The sequence below is a fragment of the Bufo bufo genome, chromosome 3, assembly GCF_905171765.1.
Source record: "Bufo bufo chromosome 3, aBufBuf1.1, whole genome shotgun sequence".
Lineage (NCBI taxonomy): Eukaryota > Metazoa > Chordata > Amphibia > Anura > Bufonidae > Bufo > Bufo bufo.
In genome coordinates, this window is record NC_053391.1 from 8,607,977 (window position 1) to 8,626,891 (window position 18,915).

At 44.8% G+C, this 18,915-nt stretch overlaps 1 protein-coding gene across 6 annotated transcripts in view; it reads left to right on the top strand.

Moving 5' to 3' along the window:
- The first annotated feature begins 734 nt into the window (after window positions 1-734).
- Window positions 735-18,915, top strand: part of GRAMD1C (GRAM domain containing 1C) — a 182,737-nt gene continuing 164,556 nt past the window's right edge. Inside the window, exon 1 of one of the 6 annotated variants that reach the window (XM_040422874.1) lies at window positions 735-851. Coding sequence is in view for 2 of the 6 variants with exons in the window: in XM_040422878.1 (XP_040278812.1) it covers window positions 16,209-16,298 (90 nt within the window). In the remaining 4 variants the exon portion in view is untranslated. Of the gene's footprint in view, window positions 852-16,187; window positions 16,332-18,915 lie in introns of those variants that run through there. The other 5 variants (XM_040422879.1, XM_040422878.1, XM_040422877.1 and 2 more) reach the window with 5 other exon arrangements.

Sequence of the window (18,915 nt, forward strand, 5' to 3'; positions counted from 1 at the left end):
ACACTTGGGGTACAGGATGATGACACTTGGGGTACAGGATGATGACACTTGGGGTACAGGATAATGACACTGACACTTGGGGTACAGGATAATGACACGGACACTTGGGGTACAGGATAATGACACTGACATTTGGGGTACAGGATAATGACACTGACACTTGGGGTACAGGATGATGACACTTGGGGTACAGGATGATGACACTTGGGGTACAGGATAATGACACTGACACTTGGGGTACAGGATAATGACACTGACACTCGGGGTACAGGATAATGACACTGACACTTGGGGTACAGGATAATGACACTGACACTTGGGGTACAGGAGAATGACGCTGGCACTTGGGGTACAGGATAATGACACACTGACACTTGGGGTACAGGATAATGACACGGACACTTGGGGTACAGGATAATGACACGGACACTTGGGGTACAGAGGGTTTTCGCTGTGTGATGTAATGTGGATTATCAGTGATTTTTTATAGGAGTCGGATCTTCCTCCTTGAGACGTCAGGCTTCGGCTCTGGTATCTTGTATGGTTACTTCTTGTCACCCTCGGATTTGCCCTAATCTGACCTAAGCTGGCCGCGCTGCCGTCCCCCTCTCTGTCAGGTCGTCCCTATCCCTGAATGCTTTCTTCACTCCCAGTATGATCACACTTCAGGATAGTCCTGGATTAGTTTGCACAGAGCGCTCCCTCCCTCCCCCCCCCCCAGACACAATGGACTGTTCCAGGTGAGCTCGCACCTGAGCTGTCATCGGGACCTGTTCATCCGGTGAGCTGTCAGGTTACAGCAGATGATTGCGAGCGCTGCAGGACAGTCTCCAGGAATCGCTGAGAGGCAGGTAAGGCTGACAACTGCCGGCGTGCGTATAGATATGTCTGTGCATGTCATATATTCATGTCTGATATGATCACTTCAGCATATGCTGTGATTCCCATGTTGTTTTGTAATCGGGTTTGAAGGGGTTAATCCTCCTGTACCCAAGTCACAGCTGTCTGTATATGATATGTCGTCCCCTTGTGTAAGGAGCTGACGGTACAGGTGGAAATGTGTCCATGAGACGCACTGCATGGCTGTGTACACCATATGGCGGCACCTGGGCATTTGGTACTGACAGGGAATCCAGAGATGTAGGTAGGTAAGATTAAAGAAAGAAAGCACATGAAGAAATGCAGAGTCTATAGGGATCCTATGTCCTGTTATTATACACAGCGTCAAATCCCCTGCATAGATAGAAAGTAATGCTATAATTCTGTCTGCCTACAGCCACCACTAGAGGGAGCTCAGACGGTACCACTTGGAACCGAACCCGAGTTCAGGAAATGGTTTTTTACTTTACAAATTAATTTGTGAAGTTATTACCCAAAGTCTCGTGAGACTTTGCAAAGCAATAACTTCAGCTCATTGAAGCAAATACATTCTAATACTGTACGGAGCTCTTGCTCCGTACAGTACTGGAACGAAGTTTTATGCGAATCAACTTCGGATGTTTCATCCGAAGTCGATTCGCTCATCCCTAGTTACTACATACAGATGTATACAGCCACCACTAGAGGGAGCTCAGGAGTTTACTACATACAGATATACAGAGCCACCACTAGAGGAAGCTCAGGAGTTTACTACATACAGATATATACAGCCACCACTAGAGGGAGCTCAGGAGATTACTGCATACAGATATATACAGCCACCACTAGAGGGAGCTCAGGAGATTACTATATACAAATATATACAGCCACCACTAGAGGGAGCTCAGGAGATTACTGCATACAGATATATACAGCCACCACTAGAGGGAGCTCAGGAGATTACTACATACAGATATATACAGCCATCACTAGAGGGAGCTCAGGAGATCACTACATACAGATATATACAGCCACCGCTAGAGGGAGCTCAGGAGATTACTGCATACAGATATATACAGCCACCACTAGAGGGAGCTCAGGAGATCACTACATACAGATATATACAGCCACCGCTAGAGGGAGCTCAGGGGATTACTACATACAGATATATACAGCCACCACTAGAGGGAGCTCAGGAGTTTACTACATACAGATATACAGAGCCACCACTAGAGGAAGCTCAAGAGTTTACTACATACAGATATATACAGCCACCACTAGAGGGAGCTCAGGAGATTACTGCATACAGATATATACAGCCACCACTAGAGGGAGCTCAGGAGATTACTATATACAAATATATACAGCCACCACTAGAGGGAGCTCAGGAGATTACTGCATACAGATATATACAGCCACCACTAGAGGGAGCTCAGGAGATTACTACATACAGATATATACAGCCACCACTAGAGGGAGCTCAGGAGATCACTACATACAGATATATACAGCCACCGCTAGAGGGAGCTCAGGAGATTACTGCATACAGATATATACAGCCACCACTAGAGGGAGCTCAGGAGATTACTACATACAGATTTATACAATCAACACTAGAGGGAGGGCAGGAGATTACTGCATACAGATATATACAGCCACAACTAGAGAGAGCTCAGGAGATTAATACATACAGATATATACAATCAACACTAGAGGGTGGTCAGGAGATTACTACATACAGATATATACAGCCACAACTAGAGAGAGCTCAGGAGATTACTACATACAGATATATACAGCCACCACTAGGAGAAGCTCAGGAGATTACTACATACAGATATATACAGCCACCACTAGAGGGAGCTCAGGAGATTACTACATACAGATATATACAGCCACCACTAGAGGGAGCTCAGGAGTTTACTACATACAGATATATACAGCCACCACTAGAGGGAGCTCAGGAGATTACTACATACAGATATATACAGCCACCACTAGTGGGAGCTCAGGAGATTACTGCATACAGATAAATACAGCCACCACTAGAGGGAGCTCAGGAGATTACTACAAACAGATATATACAGCCACCACTAGAGAGAGCTCAGGAGATTACTATATACAGATATATACAGCCATTACTAGAGGGAGCTCAGGAGATTACTATATACAGATGTATACAGCCACCACTAGAGGCAGCTCAGGAGATTACTACATACAGATATATACAGCCACCACTAGAGTGAGCTCAGGAGATTACTGCATACAGATATATACAGCCACCACTAGAGGGAGCTCAGGAAATTACTACATACAGATATATACAGCCACCACTACAGGGAGTTCAGGAGATTACTACATACAGATATATACAGCCACCACTAGAGGGAGCTCAGGAGATTACTGCATACAGATATATACAGCCTCCACTAGAGGGAGCTCAGGAGATTACTACATACAGATATATACAGCCACCACTAGAGGGAGCTCAGGAGATTACCACAAACAGATATATACAACCACCACTAGAGGGAGCTCAGGAGATTACTACATATAGATATATACAGCCACCACTAGAGGGAGCTCAGGAGATTACTGCATACAGATATATACAGCCACCACTAGAGGGAGCTCAGGAGATTACTGCATACAGATATATACAGCCACCACTAGAGGGAGCTCAGGAGATTACTACATACAGATTTATACAATCAACACTAGAGGGAGGTCAGGAGATTACTACATACAGATATATACAGCCACCACTAGAGGGAGCTCAGGAGTTTACTACATACAGATATATACAATCAACACTAGAGGGAGGTCAGGAGATTACTACATACAGATATATACAGCCACAACTAGAGAGAGCTCAGGAGATTAATACATACAGATATATACAGCCACCACTAGAGGGAGCTCAGGAGATTACTACATACAGACATATACAGTCACCACTACAGGAAGTTTAGGAGATTACTTTATACAGCTATATACTGCCACCACTAGAGGGAGCACTGGAGATTACTACATACAGATATATACAGCCACCACTAGAGGTAGCTCAGGAGATTACTGCATACAGATATATACAGCCACCACTAGAGGGGGCTCAGGAGATTACTGCATACAGATATATACAGCCACCACTAGAGGGAGCTCAGGAGATTACTACATACAGATATATACAGACACCACTAGAGGGAGCTCAGGAGATTACCACAAACAGATATATACAACCACCACTAGAGGGAGCTCAGGAGTTTACTACATACAGATATATACAATCAACACTAGAGGGAGGTCAGGAGATTACTACATACAGATATATACAGCCACAACTAGAGAGAGCTCAGGAGATTACTACATACAGATATATACAGCCACCACTAGAGGGAGCTCAGGAGATTACTACATACAGACATATACAGTCACCACTACAAGAAGTTTAGGAGATTACTTTATACAGCTATACACAGCCTCCACTAGAGGGAGCTCAGGAGATTACTACATAAAGATATATACAGCCACCACTAGAGGGAGCTCAGGAGATTACTACATACAGATATATATACAGCCACCACTAGAGGGAGCTCAGGAGATTACTACATACAGACATATACAGTCACCACTACAAGAAGTTTAGGAGATTACTTTATACAGCTATATACTGCCACCACTAGAGGGAGCACTGGAGATTACTACATAAAGATATATACAGCCACCACTAGAGGGAGCTCAGGAGATTACTACATACAGATATATACAGCCACCACTAGAGGGAGCTCAGGAGATTACCACAAACAGATATATACAACCACCACTAGAGGGAGCTCAGGAGCTTACTGCATGCAGACATAATTACAAAAAACAAGATAGCTGCACACCGTTATATATACAAACAATAGAGCTAAGAAATGGGGGTCATTCTAGATAAAAGTGGTACAATACCGACTATAAATGAGTAATGGAAGCTCTTAGCGCACACATATGCATGCAGACATACACAGCCACCACTAGAGGGAGCTCAGGACCTTACTGCATACAGACAAATACAGTAACACCACTACAGGAAGTTTAGGAGATTACTTTATACAGCTACATACTGCCACCACTAGAGGGAGCTATGGAAATTAGTACATACTGATGTATACAGCCATCACTAGAGGGAGCCTAGGAGATTACTACATACAGATATATACAGCCACCACTAGAGGGAGCTCAGGAGATTACTACATACAGATATATACAGCAACCACTAGAGGGAGCTCAGGAGATTACTACATACAGATATATACAGCCACCACTAGAGGGAGCTCAGGAGATTACTACATACAGATATATACAGCTACCACTAGAGGGAGCTCAGGAGATTACTACATACAGATATATACAGCTACCACTAGAGGGAGCTCAGGAGATTACTACTAGGGTTGTCCCGATACCACTTTTTTAGGACCGAGTACAAGTACCGATACTTTTTTTCAAGTAGTCACCGATACCGAATACCGATACTTTTTTTAAATGTCATGTGACCGTTTTGGGGGATCTGTGGATCTGTGGATGACGCACTGTCATGTGGGGGATCTGTGGATGGCACTGTTATGGGGGACCTGTGGATGGCACTGTTATGGGGGATCTGTGGATGGCACTGTCATGGGGGATCTGTGGATGGCACTGTTATGGGGGATCTGTGGATGGCACTGTTATGGGGATCTGTGGATGGTGCTGTTATGGGGGATCTGTGGATGGCACTGTTATGGGGATCTGTGGATGGCACTGTTATGGGGGATCTGTGGATGGCACTGTTATGGGGGATCTGTGGATGGCACTGTTATGGGGGATCTGTGGATGGCACTGTCATGGGGGATCTGTGGATGGCACTGTTATGGGGGATCTGTGGATGGCACTGTTATGGGGATCTGTGGATGGTGCTGTTATGGGGGATCTGTGGATGGCACTGTTATGGGGATCTGTGGATGGCACTGTTATGGGGGATCTGTGGATGGCACTGTTATGGGGATTTGTGGATGGCACTGTTATGGGGATCTGTGGATGGTACTGCTATGGGGTGGGATATCTGTGGATGGCATTGTTATGGGGTAGGGGGATCTGAGGATGGCATTGTTATTTGGTGGGGGATCTGTGGATGGTGCTGTTATAGGGGATCTGTGGATGGTGCTGTTTAGGGGATCTGTGGATGGAACTGTTATGGGGAGGATCTGTGGATGACACTGCTATATGTCATCCACAGATCCCCCTCATAACAGTGTCCCCCAATACACCGGGCCCCGCCGCTCACCGAAGTATTTATAAACGTGAATCCTTATCCTGTTATTAAGTTGAACTAACGCTGCCCTCTCCCATGTTCCCCTGTATCCCCCTGTATCCCCACAGCACTTACTTAAGCTTCCATAGCAGGCAGAGCGGACGGCACCAGTAACGTCACTCACTGACGTCGCGCGTCTGCTCCGCCTGCTTCACTCATAAAGTGGGCGGAGCAGGCGCTCTACGTCAGTGAGTGACGTTACTGCTGCCGTCTGCTCTGCCTGCTATTGAAGCTTACAGGGGGATACAGGGGAACATGGGAGAGGGCAGCGTTAGTTCAACTTAATAACAGGATAAGGATTCACGTTTATAAATACTTTGGTGAGCGGCGGGGCCCGGTGTAAGAGTACAGTGACTGCACCGGGCCCCGCCCCTAGTTACGGACTCCAGCCCCTCCTCTCTCCCGATGCTGCATCTTTGCCGGGCCGCAAAAATATTCATTGCGGGCCGCATGACACCCATGCAGTAAGTAATACCCAGTCACATACCAGCAATAATTATCGTTGCCGGCTCTCTCCACCCCTTCTCAGCTGCCGTTCACTGCCCCCTCTATGCACCGCTCACCAGCCCGCTTGATGTAAAAAAAAAAAAAAAGTATTCTATTTATGTATCGGGGCGGGGTATCGGCGGCTGAGTACCGCCGAGAAAACTCGGAATCGGTCCCGATACTGATACTAGTATCGGTATCGGGACAACCCTAATTACTACATAGAGATATATACAGCCATCTCTAGAGGGAGCTCAGGAGATTACTACATACAGATATATACAGCTACCACTAGAGGGAGCTATGGAAATTACTATATACAGATATATACAGCCACCACTAGAGGGAGCTCAGGAGATTACTGCATACAGATATATACAGCCACCACTAGAGGGAGCTCAGGAGATTACTACATACAGATATATACAGCCACCACTAGAGGGAGCTCAGGAGATTACTGCATACAGATATATACAGCCACCACTAGAGGGAGCTATGGAAATTACTATATACAGATATATACAGCCACCACTAGAGGGAGCTCAGGAGATTACTACATACAGATATACACAGCCACCACAAGAGGGAGCTCAGGAGATTACTACATACAGATATATACAGCCACCACTAGAGGGAGCTCAGGAGATTACTACATACAGATATACACAGCCACCACAAGAGGGAGCTCAGGAGATTACTACATACAGATATATACAGCCACCACTAGAGGGAGCTCAGGAGATTACTGCATACAGATATATACAGCCACCACTAGAGGAAGCTCAGGAGATTACTACATACAGATATATACAGCCACCACTAGAGGGAGCTCAGGAGATTACTACATACATATATATACAGCCACCACTAGAGGGAGCTCAGGAGATTACTGCATACAGATATATACAGCCACCACTAGAGGGAGCTCAGGAGATTACTACATACAGGTATATACAGCCACCACTAGAGGGAGCTCAGGAGATTACTACATACAGATGTATACAGCCACCACTAGAGGGAGCTCAGGAGATTACTGCATACAGATATATACAGACACCACTAGAGGGAGCTCAGGAGATCACTACATACAGATATATACAGCCACCACTAGAGGGAGCTCAGGAGATTACTACATACAGGTATATACAGCCACCACTAGAGGGAGCTCAGGAGATTACTACATACAGATATATACAGCCACCACTAGAGGGAGCTCAGGAGATCACTACATACAGATATATACAGCCACCACTAGAGGGAGCTCAGGAGATTACTACATACAGGTATATACAGCCACCACTAGAGGGAGCTCAGGAGATTACTGCATACAGATATATACAGCTACTACTTTATCTCAGTACCTTACTTTGATGATAGTAGCATTGGGCATTGGGGGGGACGGAGATGACCAGAATTTTAGGCAGCATGTCACAAACCAAGAGGTCTGCAGAATGTATAGGGCAGGTGGTCGGGAGCTGGGTGCTCCATCTCCTGTTGTGTCTCCTCTGTGAACAGCACATCTGGTGTATAGTCCTGTGTTCTGTTCGGCCATGATAACAGTCATATCCGGTGGAGCCGCAGTTCTGATCCGGTGGTGCCGCAGTTCTGATCCGGTGGTGCCGCAGTTCTGATCCAGCGGTGCAGTAGTCTTGATCCGGTGGTGCTGCAGTCTTAATCCGGTGGTGCCGGAGTTTCGATCTGGTGGTGCTGCAGTCTTGATCCGGTGGTGCTGCAGTTTTGATCCGGTTGTGCTGCAGTTCTGACCCGGTGGTGCCGCAGTTCTGATCCGGTTGTGCCGCAGTTCTGACCCGGTGGTGGCGGGCTTTTTACAATAATCCAGGTGTTTGTATTTGAAGTGTCACCTCCTGTTAGACACTATTCCCCCTCTGGGGTGAGATACATCCTGAGTCCTCTCCGGCAGATCCTGTGATGGGATTGCAGATCCCTGGAGGCTATTATAACGTATGCTCCAATCAGCTGCTGTATGTGGGGTCATGTGACTGTAGGCTATGGGATACCTCAGGGAGCAGGAATAGATGGGGACATTATGTAACTCGTAGGGACATGTTCATACTGGATGCTGTCCGGTCCACTTTACATAGTCCCATCTCCTTCCTTCTGACTGAGTGCAGTCCGTTCAGACACGGCAGAAGAAACACTGCAGGTTTATAGCACGCTCATGCTACAGACTCGGCAGTATACTTCACCACTTTCATGAACTCACCTTCACCTACTACTTCTCACAGCTGAGGGTTTGTTCCCTTTGTATCCAGTCTACACAATAGTGGGCTGAGCACAGGGGCGGACTGGGAACTTAAAGTGGCCCTGGAAACAAACTAAAAGTGGCCCCTTTCTGTAGTCGGGTCCGAATAGATAGAAGGCATCGCATCGGCCCGCCGGGAGCTTTCCCTTTAAGGACTATGGCCAATCCGCCGCTGGCTGAGCGGTCCAGACCAGTGTTCCCTTGGCAGGTGCTGTGCGGGGTCAGCTCAGAGGCGGGCAATGCCACATCAAAGGTGGGCGATATGAAAAGCATAAGAGAGATAATAGTAAAGCTTAAAAAAGATACAGCATAACCCCTGCACCATCCTATACAGTATACAGCATAACCCCTGCACATCCTGTACAGTATACAGCATAACCCCTGCACCATACAGACAGTATACAGCATAACCCCTGCACCATACTATACAGTATACAGCATAACCCCTGCACCATCCTGTACAGTATACAGCATAACCCCTGCACCATACTATACAGTATACAGCATAACCCCTGCACCATCCTGTACAGTATACAGCATAACCCCTGCACCATACTATACAGTATACAGCATAACCCCTGCACCATCCTGTACAGTATACAGCATAACCCCTGCACCATCCTGTACAGTATACAGCATAACCCATGCACCATACTGTACAGTATACAGCATAACCCCTGCACCATCCTGTACAGTATACAGCATAACCCCTGCACCATCCTGTACAGTATACAGCATAACCCCTGCAACATACTGTACAGTATACAGCATAACCCCTGCACCATACTATACAGTATACAGCATAACCCCTGCAACATACTGTACAGTATACAGCATAACCCCTGCAACATACTGTACAGTATACAGCAAAACCCCTGCACTGTACAGTATACAGCATAACCCCTGCACCATCCTGTACAGTATACAGCATAACCCCTGCACCATACTATACAGTATACAGCATAACCCCTGCACTGTACAGTATACAGCATAACCCATACAGAATACCATACAGTATACAGCATAACCCCTGCACCATCCTGTACAGTATACAGCATAACCCCTGCACCATACTGTACAGTATACAGCATAACCCCTGCACCATCCTGTACAGTATACAGCATAACCCCTGCACATCCTGTACAGTATACAGCATAACCCCTGCACATCCTGTACAGTATACAGCATAACCCCTGCACCATACTATACAGTATACAGCATAACCCCTGCACCATACTGTACAGTATACAGCATAACCCCTGCACCATACAGACAGTATACAGCATAACCCCTGCACCATACAGACAGTATACAGCATAACCCCTGCACTCTACAGTATACAGCATAACCCCTGCACCATCCTGTACAGTATACAGCATAACCCCTGCACCATACAGACAGTATACAGCATAACCCCTGCACCATACTATACAGTATACAGCATAACCCCTGCACCATCCTGTACAGTATACAGCATAACCCCTGCACCATACTATACAGTATACAGCATAACCCCTGCACCATCCTGTACAGTATACAGCATAACCCCTGCACCATACTATACAGTATACAGCATAACCCCTGCACCATCCTGTACAGTATACAGCATAACCCCTGCACCATCCTGTACAGTATACAGCATAACCCATGCACCATACTGTACAGTATACAGCATAACCCCTGCACCATCCTGTACAGTATACAGCATAACCCCTGCACCATCCTGTACAGTATACAGCATAACCCCTGCAACATACTGTACAGTATACAGCATAACCCCTGCACCATACTATACAGTATACAGCATAACCCCTGCAACATACTGTACAGTATACAGCATAACCCCTGCACCATACTATACAGTATACAGCATAACCCCTGCACCATCCTGTACAGTATACAGCATAACCCCTGCACCATCCTGTACAGTATACAGCATAACCCCTGCACCATACTGTACAGTATACAGCATAACCCCTGCACCATACTGTACAGTATACAGCATAACCCCTGCACCATACTATACAGTATACAGCATAACCCCTGCACCATACTATACAGTATACAGCATAACCCCTGCACCATATTATACAGTATACAGCATAACCCCTGCACCATACTGTACAGTATACAGCATAACCCCTGCACCGTCCTGTACAGTATACAGCATAACCCCTGCACCATCCTGTACAGTATACAGCATAACCCCTGCAACATACTGTACAGTATACAGCAAAACCCCTGCACTATCCTGTACAGTATACAGCATAACCCCTGCACCATCCTGTACAGTATACAGCATAACCCCTGCACCATACTATACAGTATACAGCATAACCCCTGCAACATACTGTACAGTATACAGCAAAACCCCTGCGCCATCCTGTACAGTATACAGCATAACCCCTGCAACATACTGTACAGTATACAGCATAACCCCTGCGCCATACTATACAGTATACAGCATAACCCCTGCACCATACTATACAGTATACAGCATAACCCCTGCACCATACTATACAGTATACAGCATAACCCCTGCACCATACTATACAGTATACAGCATAACCCCTGCACCATCCTGTACAGTATACAGCATAACCCCTGCACCATACTGTACAGTATACAGCATAACCCCTGCACCATACTATACAGTATACAGCATAACCCCTGCACCATCCTGTACAGTATACAGCATAACCCCTGCACCATCCTGTACAGTATACAGCATAACCCCTGCAACATACTGTACAGTATACAGCATAACCCCTGCACCATACTATACAGTATACAGCATAACCCCTGCACCATCCTGTACAGTATACAGCATAACCCCTGCACCATCCTGTACAGTATACAGCATAACCCCTGCGCCATACTATACAGTATACAGCATAACCCCTGCAACATACTGTACAGTATACAGCATAACCCCTGCGCCATACTATACAGTATACAGCATAACCCCTGCACCATACTATACAGTATACAGCATAACCCCTGCAACATACTGTACAGTATACAGCAAAACCCCTGCGCCATCCTGTACAGTATACAGCATAACCCCTGCGCCATACTATACAGTATACAGCATAACCCCTGCAACATACTGTACAGTATACAGCATAACCCCTGCACCATACTATACAGTATACAGCATAACCCCTGCACCATACTATACAGTATACAGCATAACCCCTGCACCATACTATACAGTATACAGCATAACCCCTGCACCATACTATACAGTATACAGCATAACCCCTGCAACATACTGTACAGTATACAGCATAACCCCTGCACCATCCTGTACAGTATACAGCATAACCCCTGCACCATCCTGTACAGTATACAGCATAACCCCTGCACCATCCTATACAGTATACAGCATAACCCCTGCACCATACTATACAGTATACAGCATAACCCCTGCACCATACTATACAGTATACAGCATAACCCCTGCACCATACTGTACAGTATACAGCATAACCCCTGCACCATCCTGTACAGTATACAGCATAACCCCTGCACCATCCTGTACAGTATACAGCATAACCCCTGCAACATACTGTACAGTATACAGCATAACCCCTGCACCATACTATACAGTATACAGCATAACCCCTGCACCATCCTGTACAGTATACAGCATAACCCCTGCACCATCCTGTACAGTATACAGCATAACCCCTGCGCCATACTATACAGTATACAGCATAACCCCTGCAACATACTGTACAGTATACAGCATAACCCCTGCACCATACTATACAGTATACAGCATAACCCCTGCACCATACTATACAGTATACAGCATAACCCCTGCACCATACTATACAGTATACAGCATAACCCCTGCACCATACTATACAGTATACAGCATAACCCCTGCAACATACTGTACAGTATACAGCATAACCCCTGCACCATCCTGTACAGTATACAGCATAACCCCTGCACCATACTATACAGTATACAGCATAACCCCTGCACCATCCTGTACAGTATACAGCATAACCCCTGCACCATCCTGTACAGTATACAGCATAACCCCTGCACCATACTATACAGTATACAGCATACCCCTGCACCTGCACCATACTATACAGTATACAGCATAACCACTGCACCATACTGAAAGTGTACAGCATAACCCCTGCACCATACTATACAGTATACAGCATAACCACTGCACCTTACTGACAGTATACAGCATAACCCCTGCACCATCCTGTACAGTATACAGCATAACCCCTGCACCATACTGACAGTATACAGCATAACCCCTGCACCATACTATACAGTATACAGCATAACCCCTGCACCATACTATACAGTATACAGCATAACCCCTGCACCATACTATACAGTATACAGCATAACCCCTGCACCATCCTGTACAGTATACAGCATAACCCCTGCAACATACTATACAGTATACAGCAAAACCCCTGCACCATACTGTACAGTATACAGCATAACCCCTGCACCATCCTGTACAGTATACAGCATAACCCCTGCACCATACTATACAGTATACAGCATAACCCCTGCACCATACTATACAGTATACAGCATAACCCCAGCACCATACAGACAGTATACAGCATAACCCCTGCACCATACTATACAGTATACAGCATAACCCCTGCACCATACTGTACAGTATACAGCATAACCCCTGCACCATACAGACAGTATACAGCATAACCCCTGCACCATCCTGTACAGTATACAGCATAACCCCTGCACCATACTATACAATATACAGCATAACCCCTGCGCCATACTATACAGTATACAGCATAACCTCTGCACCGTCCTGTACAGTATACAGCATAACCCCTGCACCATACTATACAGTATACAGCATAACCTCTGCACTGTCCTGTACAGTATACAGCATACCCCCTGCACTGTACAGTATACAGCATAACCCATACACAATACCATACAGTATACAGCATAACCCCTGCACCGTCCTGTACAGTATACAGCATAACCCCTGCACCATCCTGTACAGTATACAGCATAACCCCTGCACCATCCTGTACAGTATACAGCATAACCCCTGCACCATCCCGTACAGTATACAGCATAACCCCTGCAACATACTGTACAGTATACAGCATAACCTCTGCACTGTCCTGTACAGTATACAGCATACCCCCTGCACTGTACAGTATACAGCATAACCCCTGCACATCCTGTACAGTATACAGCATAACCCCTGCACCATCCTGTACAGTATACAGCATAACCCCTGCACTCTACAGTATACAGCATAACCCCTGCATCGTCCTGTACAGTATACAGCATAACCCCTGCACTGTACAGTATACAGCATAACCCCTGCACCGTCCTGTACAGTATACAGCATAACCCCTGCACTCTACAGTATACAGCATAACCCCTGCATCGTCCTGTACAGTATACAGCATAACCCCTGCACTGTACAGTATACAGCATAACCCCTGCACCATACTGTACAGTATACAGCATAACCCTTGCACCATCCTGTACAGTATACAGCATAACCCCTGCACCATACTATACAGTATACAGCATAACCCCTGCACCATACTGTACAGTATACAGCATAACCCCTGCAACATACTGTACAGTATACAGCATAACCTCTGCACTGTCCTGTACAGTATACAGCATACCCCCTGCACTGTACAGTATACAGCATAACCCATACACAATACCATACAGTATACAGCATAACCCCTGCACCGTCCTGTACAGTATACAGCATAACCCCTGCACATCCTGTACAGTATACAGCATAACCCCTGCACCATCCTGTACAGTATACAGCATAACCCCTGCACTCTACAGTATACAGCATAACCCCTGCATCGTCCTGTACAGTATACAGCATAACCCCTGCACTGTACAGTATACAGCATAACCTCTGCACCGTCCTGTACAGTATACAGCATAACCCCTGCACTCTACAGTATACAGCATAACCCCTGCATCGTCCTGTACAGTATACAGCATAACCCCTGCACTGTACAGTATACAGCATAACCCCTGCACCATACTGTACAGTATACAGCATAACCCTTGCACCATCCTGTACAGTATACAGCATAACCCCTGCACCATACTATACAGTATACAGCATAACCCCTGCACCATACTGTACAGTATACAGCATAACCCCTGCACCATACTATACAGTATACAGCATAACCCCTGCACATCCTGTACAGTATACAGCATAACCCATGCACAATACCATACAGTATACAGCATAACCCCTGCATCGTCCTGTACAGTATACAGCATACCCCCTGCACTGTACAGTATACAGCATAACCCATACACAACACCATACAGTATACAGCATAACCCCTGCACCATACTATACAGTATACAGCATAACCCCAGCACCATACTATACAGTATACAGCATAACCTCTGCACCGTCCTGTACAGTATACAGCATAACCCCTGCACTGTCCTGTACAGTATACAGCATAACCCCTGCACTGTACAGTATACAGCATAACCCATACACAATACCATACAGTATACAGTATAACCCCAGCACCGTCCTGTACAGTATACAGCATAACCCCTGCACCGTCATGTACAGTATACAGCATAACCCCTGCACTGTCCTGTACAGTATACAGCATAACCCCTGCAATGTACAGTATACAGCATAACCCATGCACAATACCATACAGTATACAGTATAACCCCTGCACCGTCCTGTACAGTATACAGCATAACCCCTGCATAGTATACAGCATAACCCCTGCACTGTACAGTATACAGCATAACCCATGCACAATACCATACAGTATACCCCCAGCACCATGCCTTACGCTATGCTTTATAATTAAGGATGAGTGAATTTCATATTTTGAAAATCGAGTTTGGGTTGTGGTATAATCTGAATTGCGTTATGGATTCCGTTACCACCGACCATAACGCCAAATGAAATGCTTTTAGAGGACTCCCTTGCATAATGGAAACGGGACGGATCCGTTTTGCAGCCCACAGACTTCTATTATGTCGGAATGAATAGCGGGATGTCTCTAAAGGTGGTAATGGAATCCATAACGCAATTCACTAAATACCACAAAACGAACCCGAACTTGAATTTCAAAATATAACATTTGCTCATCCCAATCTATAATGTAAACACTCTGAAGCACATGATAACAGTCACTTGGCCCCTTAGGATCTCACTCTCCACTTCCCCCACCTTTACTGAAAGTTCTGCTTCATCGCTGGCAGGATCTCGTTATGGATATGATCTTGATACTGGTATGGAGATTCCTGGAGGTAGAAGCTGGAATGGAGTGGGCAAAGAAGGGCGACATCCCTGGTCACATAGTAAGATGTATCATAGATGCAGTATAGCTACAGGTATATAGTATATACAGCAGTGTACTGATATGTGAGGTACGAGGTATAATAGATGGAGTGTGTACAGATATATAGTATATACAGCAGTGTACTGATATGTGAGGTACGAGGTATAATAGATGCAGTGTGTACAGATATATAGTATATACAGCAGTGTACTGATATGTGAGGTACGAGGTATAATAGATACAGTGTGTACAGATATATAGTATATACAGCAGTGTACTGATATGTGAGGTACGGGGTATAATAGATGCAGTGTGTACAGATATATAATATATACAGCAGTGTACTGATATGTGAGGTACGAGGTATAATAGATGCAGTGTGTACAGATATATAGTATATACAGCAGTGTACTGATATGTGAGGTACGAGGTATAATAGATGCAGGGTGTACAGATATATAGTATATACAGCAGTGTACTGATATGTGAGGTACGAGGTATAATAGGCGCAGTGTGTACAGATATATAGTATATACAGCAGTGTACTGATATGTGAGGTACGAGGTATAATAGATGCAGTGTACAGATATATAGTATATACAGCAGTGTACTGATATGTGAGGTACGAGGTATAATAGATGCAGTGTACAGATATATAGTATATACAGCAGTGTACTGATATGTGAGGTAGGAGGTATAATAGATGCAGTGTGTACAAATATATAGTATATACAGCAGTGTACTGATAGGTGAGGTACGAGGTATAATAGATGCAGGGTGTACAGATATATAGTATATACAGCAGTGTACAGATATGTGAGGTACGAGGTATAATAGATGCAGTGTGTACAGATATATAGTACATACAGCAGTGTACTGATATGTGAGGTATGAGGTATAATAGATAGAGTGTGTACAGATATATAGTATATACAGCAGTATACTGATATGTGATGTACGAGGTATAATAGATGCGGTGTGTACAGATATATAGTATATACAGCAGTGTACTGATATGTGAGGTACGAGGTATAATAGATGCAGTGTGTACAGATATATAGTATATACAACAGTGTACTGATATGTGAGGTATAATAGATGCAGTGTGTACAGATATATAGTATATACAGCAGTGTACTGATATGTGATGTACGAGGTATAATAGATGCGGTGTGCACAGATATATAGTATATACAGCAGTGTACTGATATGTGAGGTACGAGGTATAATAGATGCAGTGTGTACAGATATATAGTATATACAGCAGTGTACTGATATGTGAGGTACGAGGTATAATAGATGCAGTGTGTACAGATATATAGTATATACAGCAGTGTACTGATATGTGAGGTAGGAGGTATAATAGATGCAGTGTGTACAGATATATAGTATATACAGCAGTGTACTGATATGTGAGGTACGAGGTATAATAGATGCGGTGTGTACAGATATATAGTATATACAGCAGTGTACTGATATGTGAGGTACGAGGTATAATAGATGCAGTGTGTACAGATATATAGTATATACAGCAGTGTACTGATATGTGAGGTACGAGGTATAATGGATGCAGTGTGTACAGATATATAGTATATACAGCAGTGTACTGATATGTGAGGTACGAGGTGTAATAGATGCAGTGAGTACAGATATATAGTACATACAGCAGTGTACTGATATTTGAGGTACGAGGTATAATAGATGCGGTGTGTACAGATATATAGTATATACAGCAGTGTACTGATATGTGAGGTACGAGGTATAATAGATGCAGTGTGTACAGATATATAGTATATACAGCAGTGTACTGGTATGTGAGGTACGAGGTATAATAGATGCAGTGTGTACAGATATATAGTATATACAGCAGTGTACTGGTATGTGAGGTACGAGGTATAATAGATGCAGTGTACTGATATATAGTATATACAGCAGTGTACTGATAGGTGAGGTACGAGGTATAATAGATGCAGTGTGTACAGATATAGTAGAAAATTGGTACCTGGAATTTTACTTTCCTTGAGTCCGAAGGCAGCAGAGAATGGGGGTTAACGTTGACCTCTTTAGTTTCATAGGACCGCCCACCTAGATTTAAACAATCAAACAATTAGTCAATCATATAATCAGTACACCTATAAGGTCTGGTGAATTGCAACTGCCCCTTGTATTAAAAAATTGATCCAAACGGTTGCAGAACAAAAAATACAATTTATTTAGGGAGGGTAAGCCTGTGCTGCCTTCGGACTCAAGGAAAGTAAAATTCCAGGTACCAATTTTCTACTTTCCCTTATCGTCCTCGGCAGCACAGAATGGGATTTTTATAGATTCCAAAGGGGGGGATTATACTGAAGCTGAACTTAGAATGCCTGTGCCAAAGGCTGAGCTCCTGGACTCGATGTCAAGGCGATAATGCTTTGCGAAGGTGGAAGGAGTGGACCAGGAGGCTGCGCTGCAGATTTCTTGTATAGACACCTGCCCATATTCCGCCCAAGAGGCTGCTGTCGATCTCGTGGAATGAGCCTTGATGGAAAGTGGTGGAGTTTCCCCTTCTAACAAGTAGGTTTCCGTAATCGTGTTCTTTATTCACCGGGCGAGTGAATCCTTGGATGGCGTTCGCCCTCTTCTCGGTCCAGAAT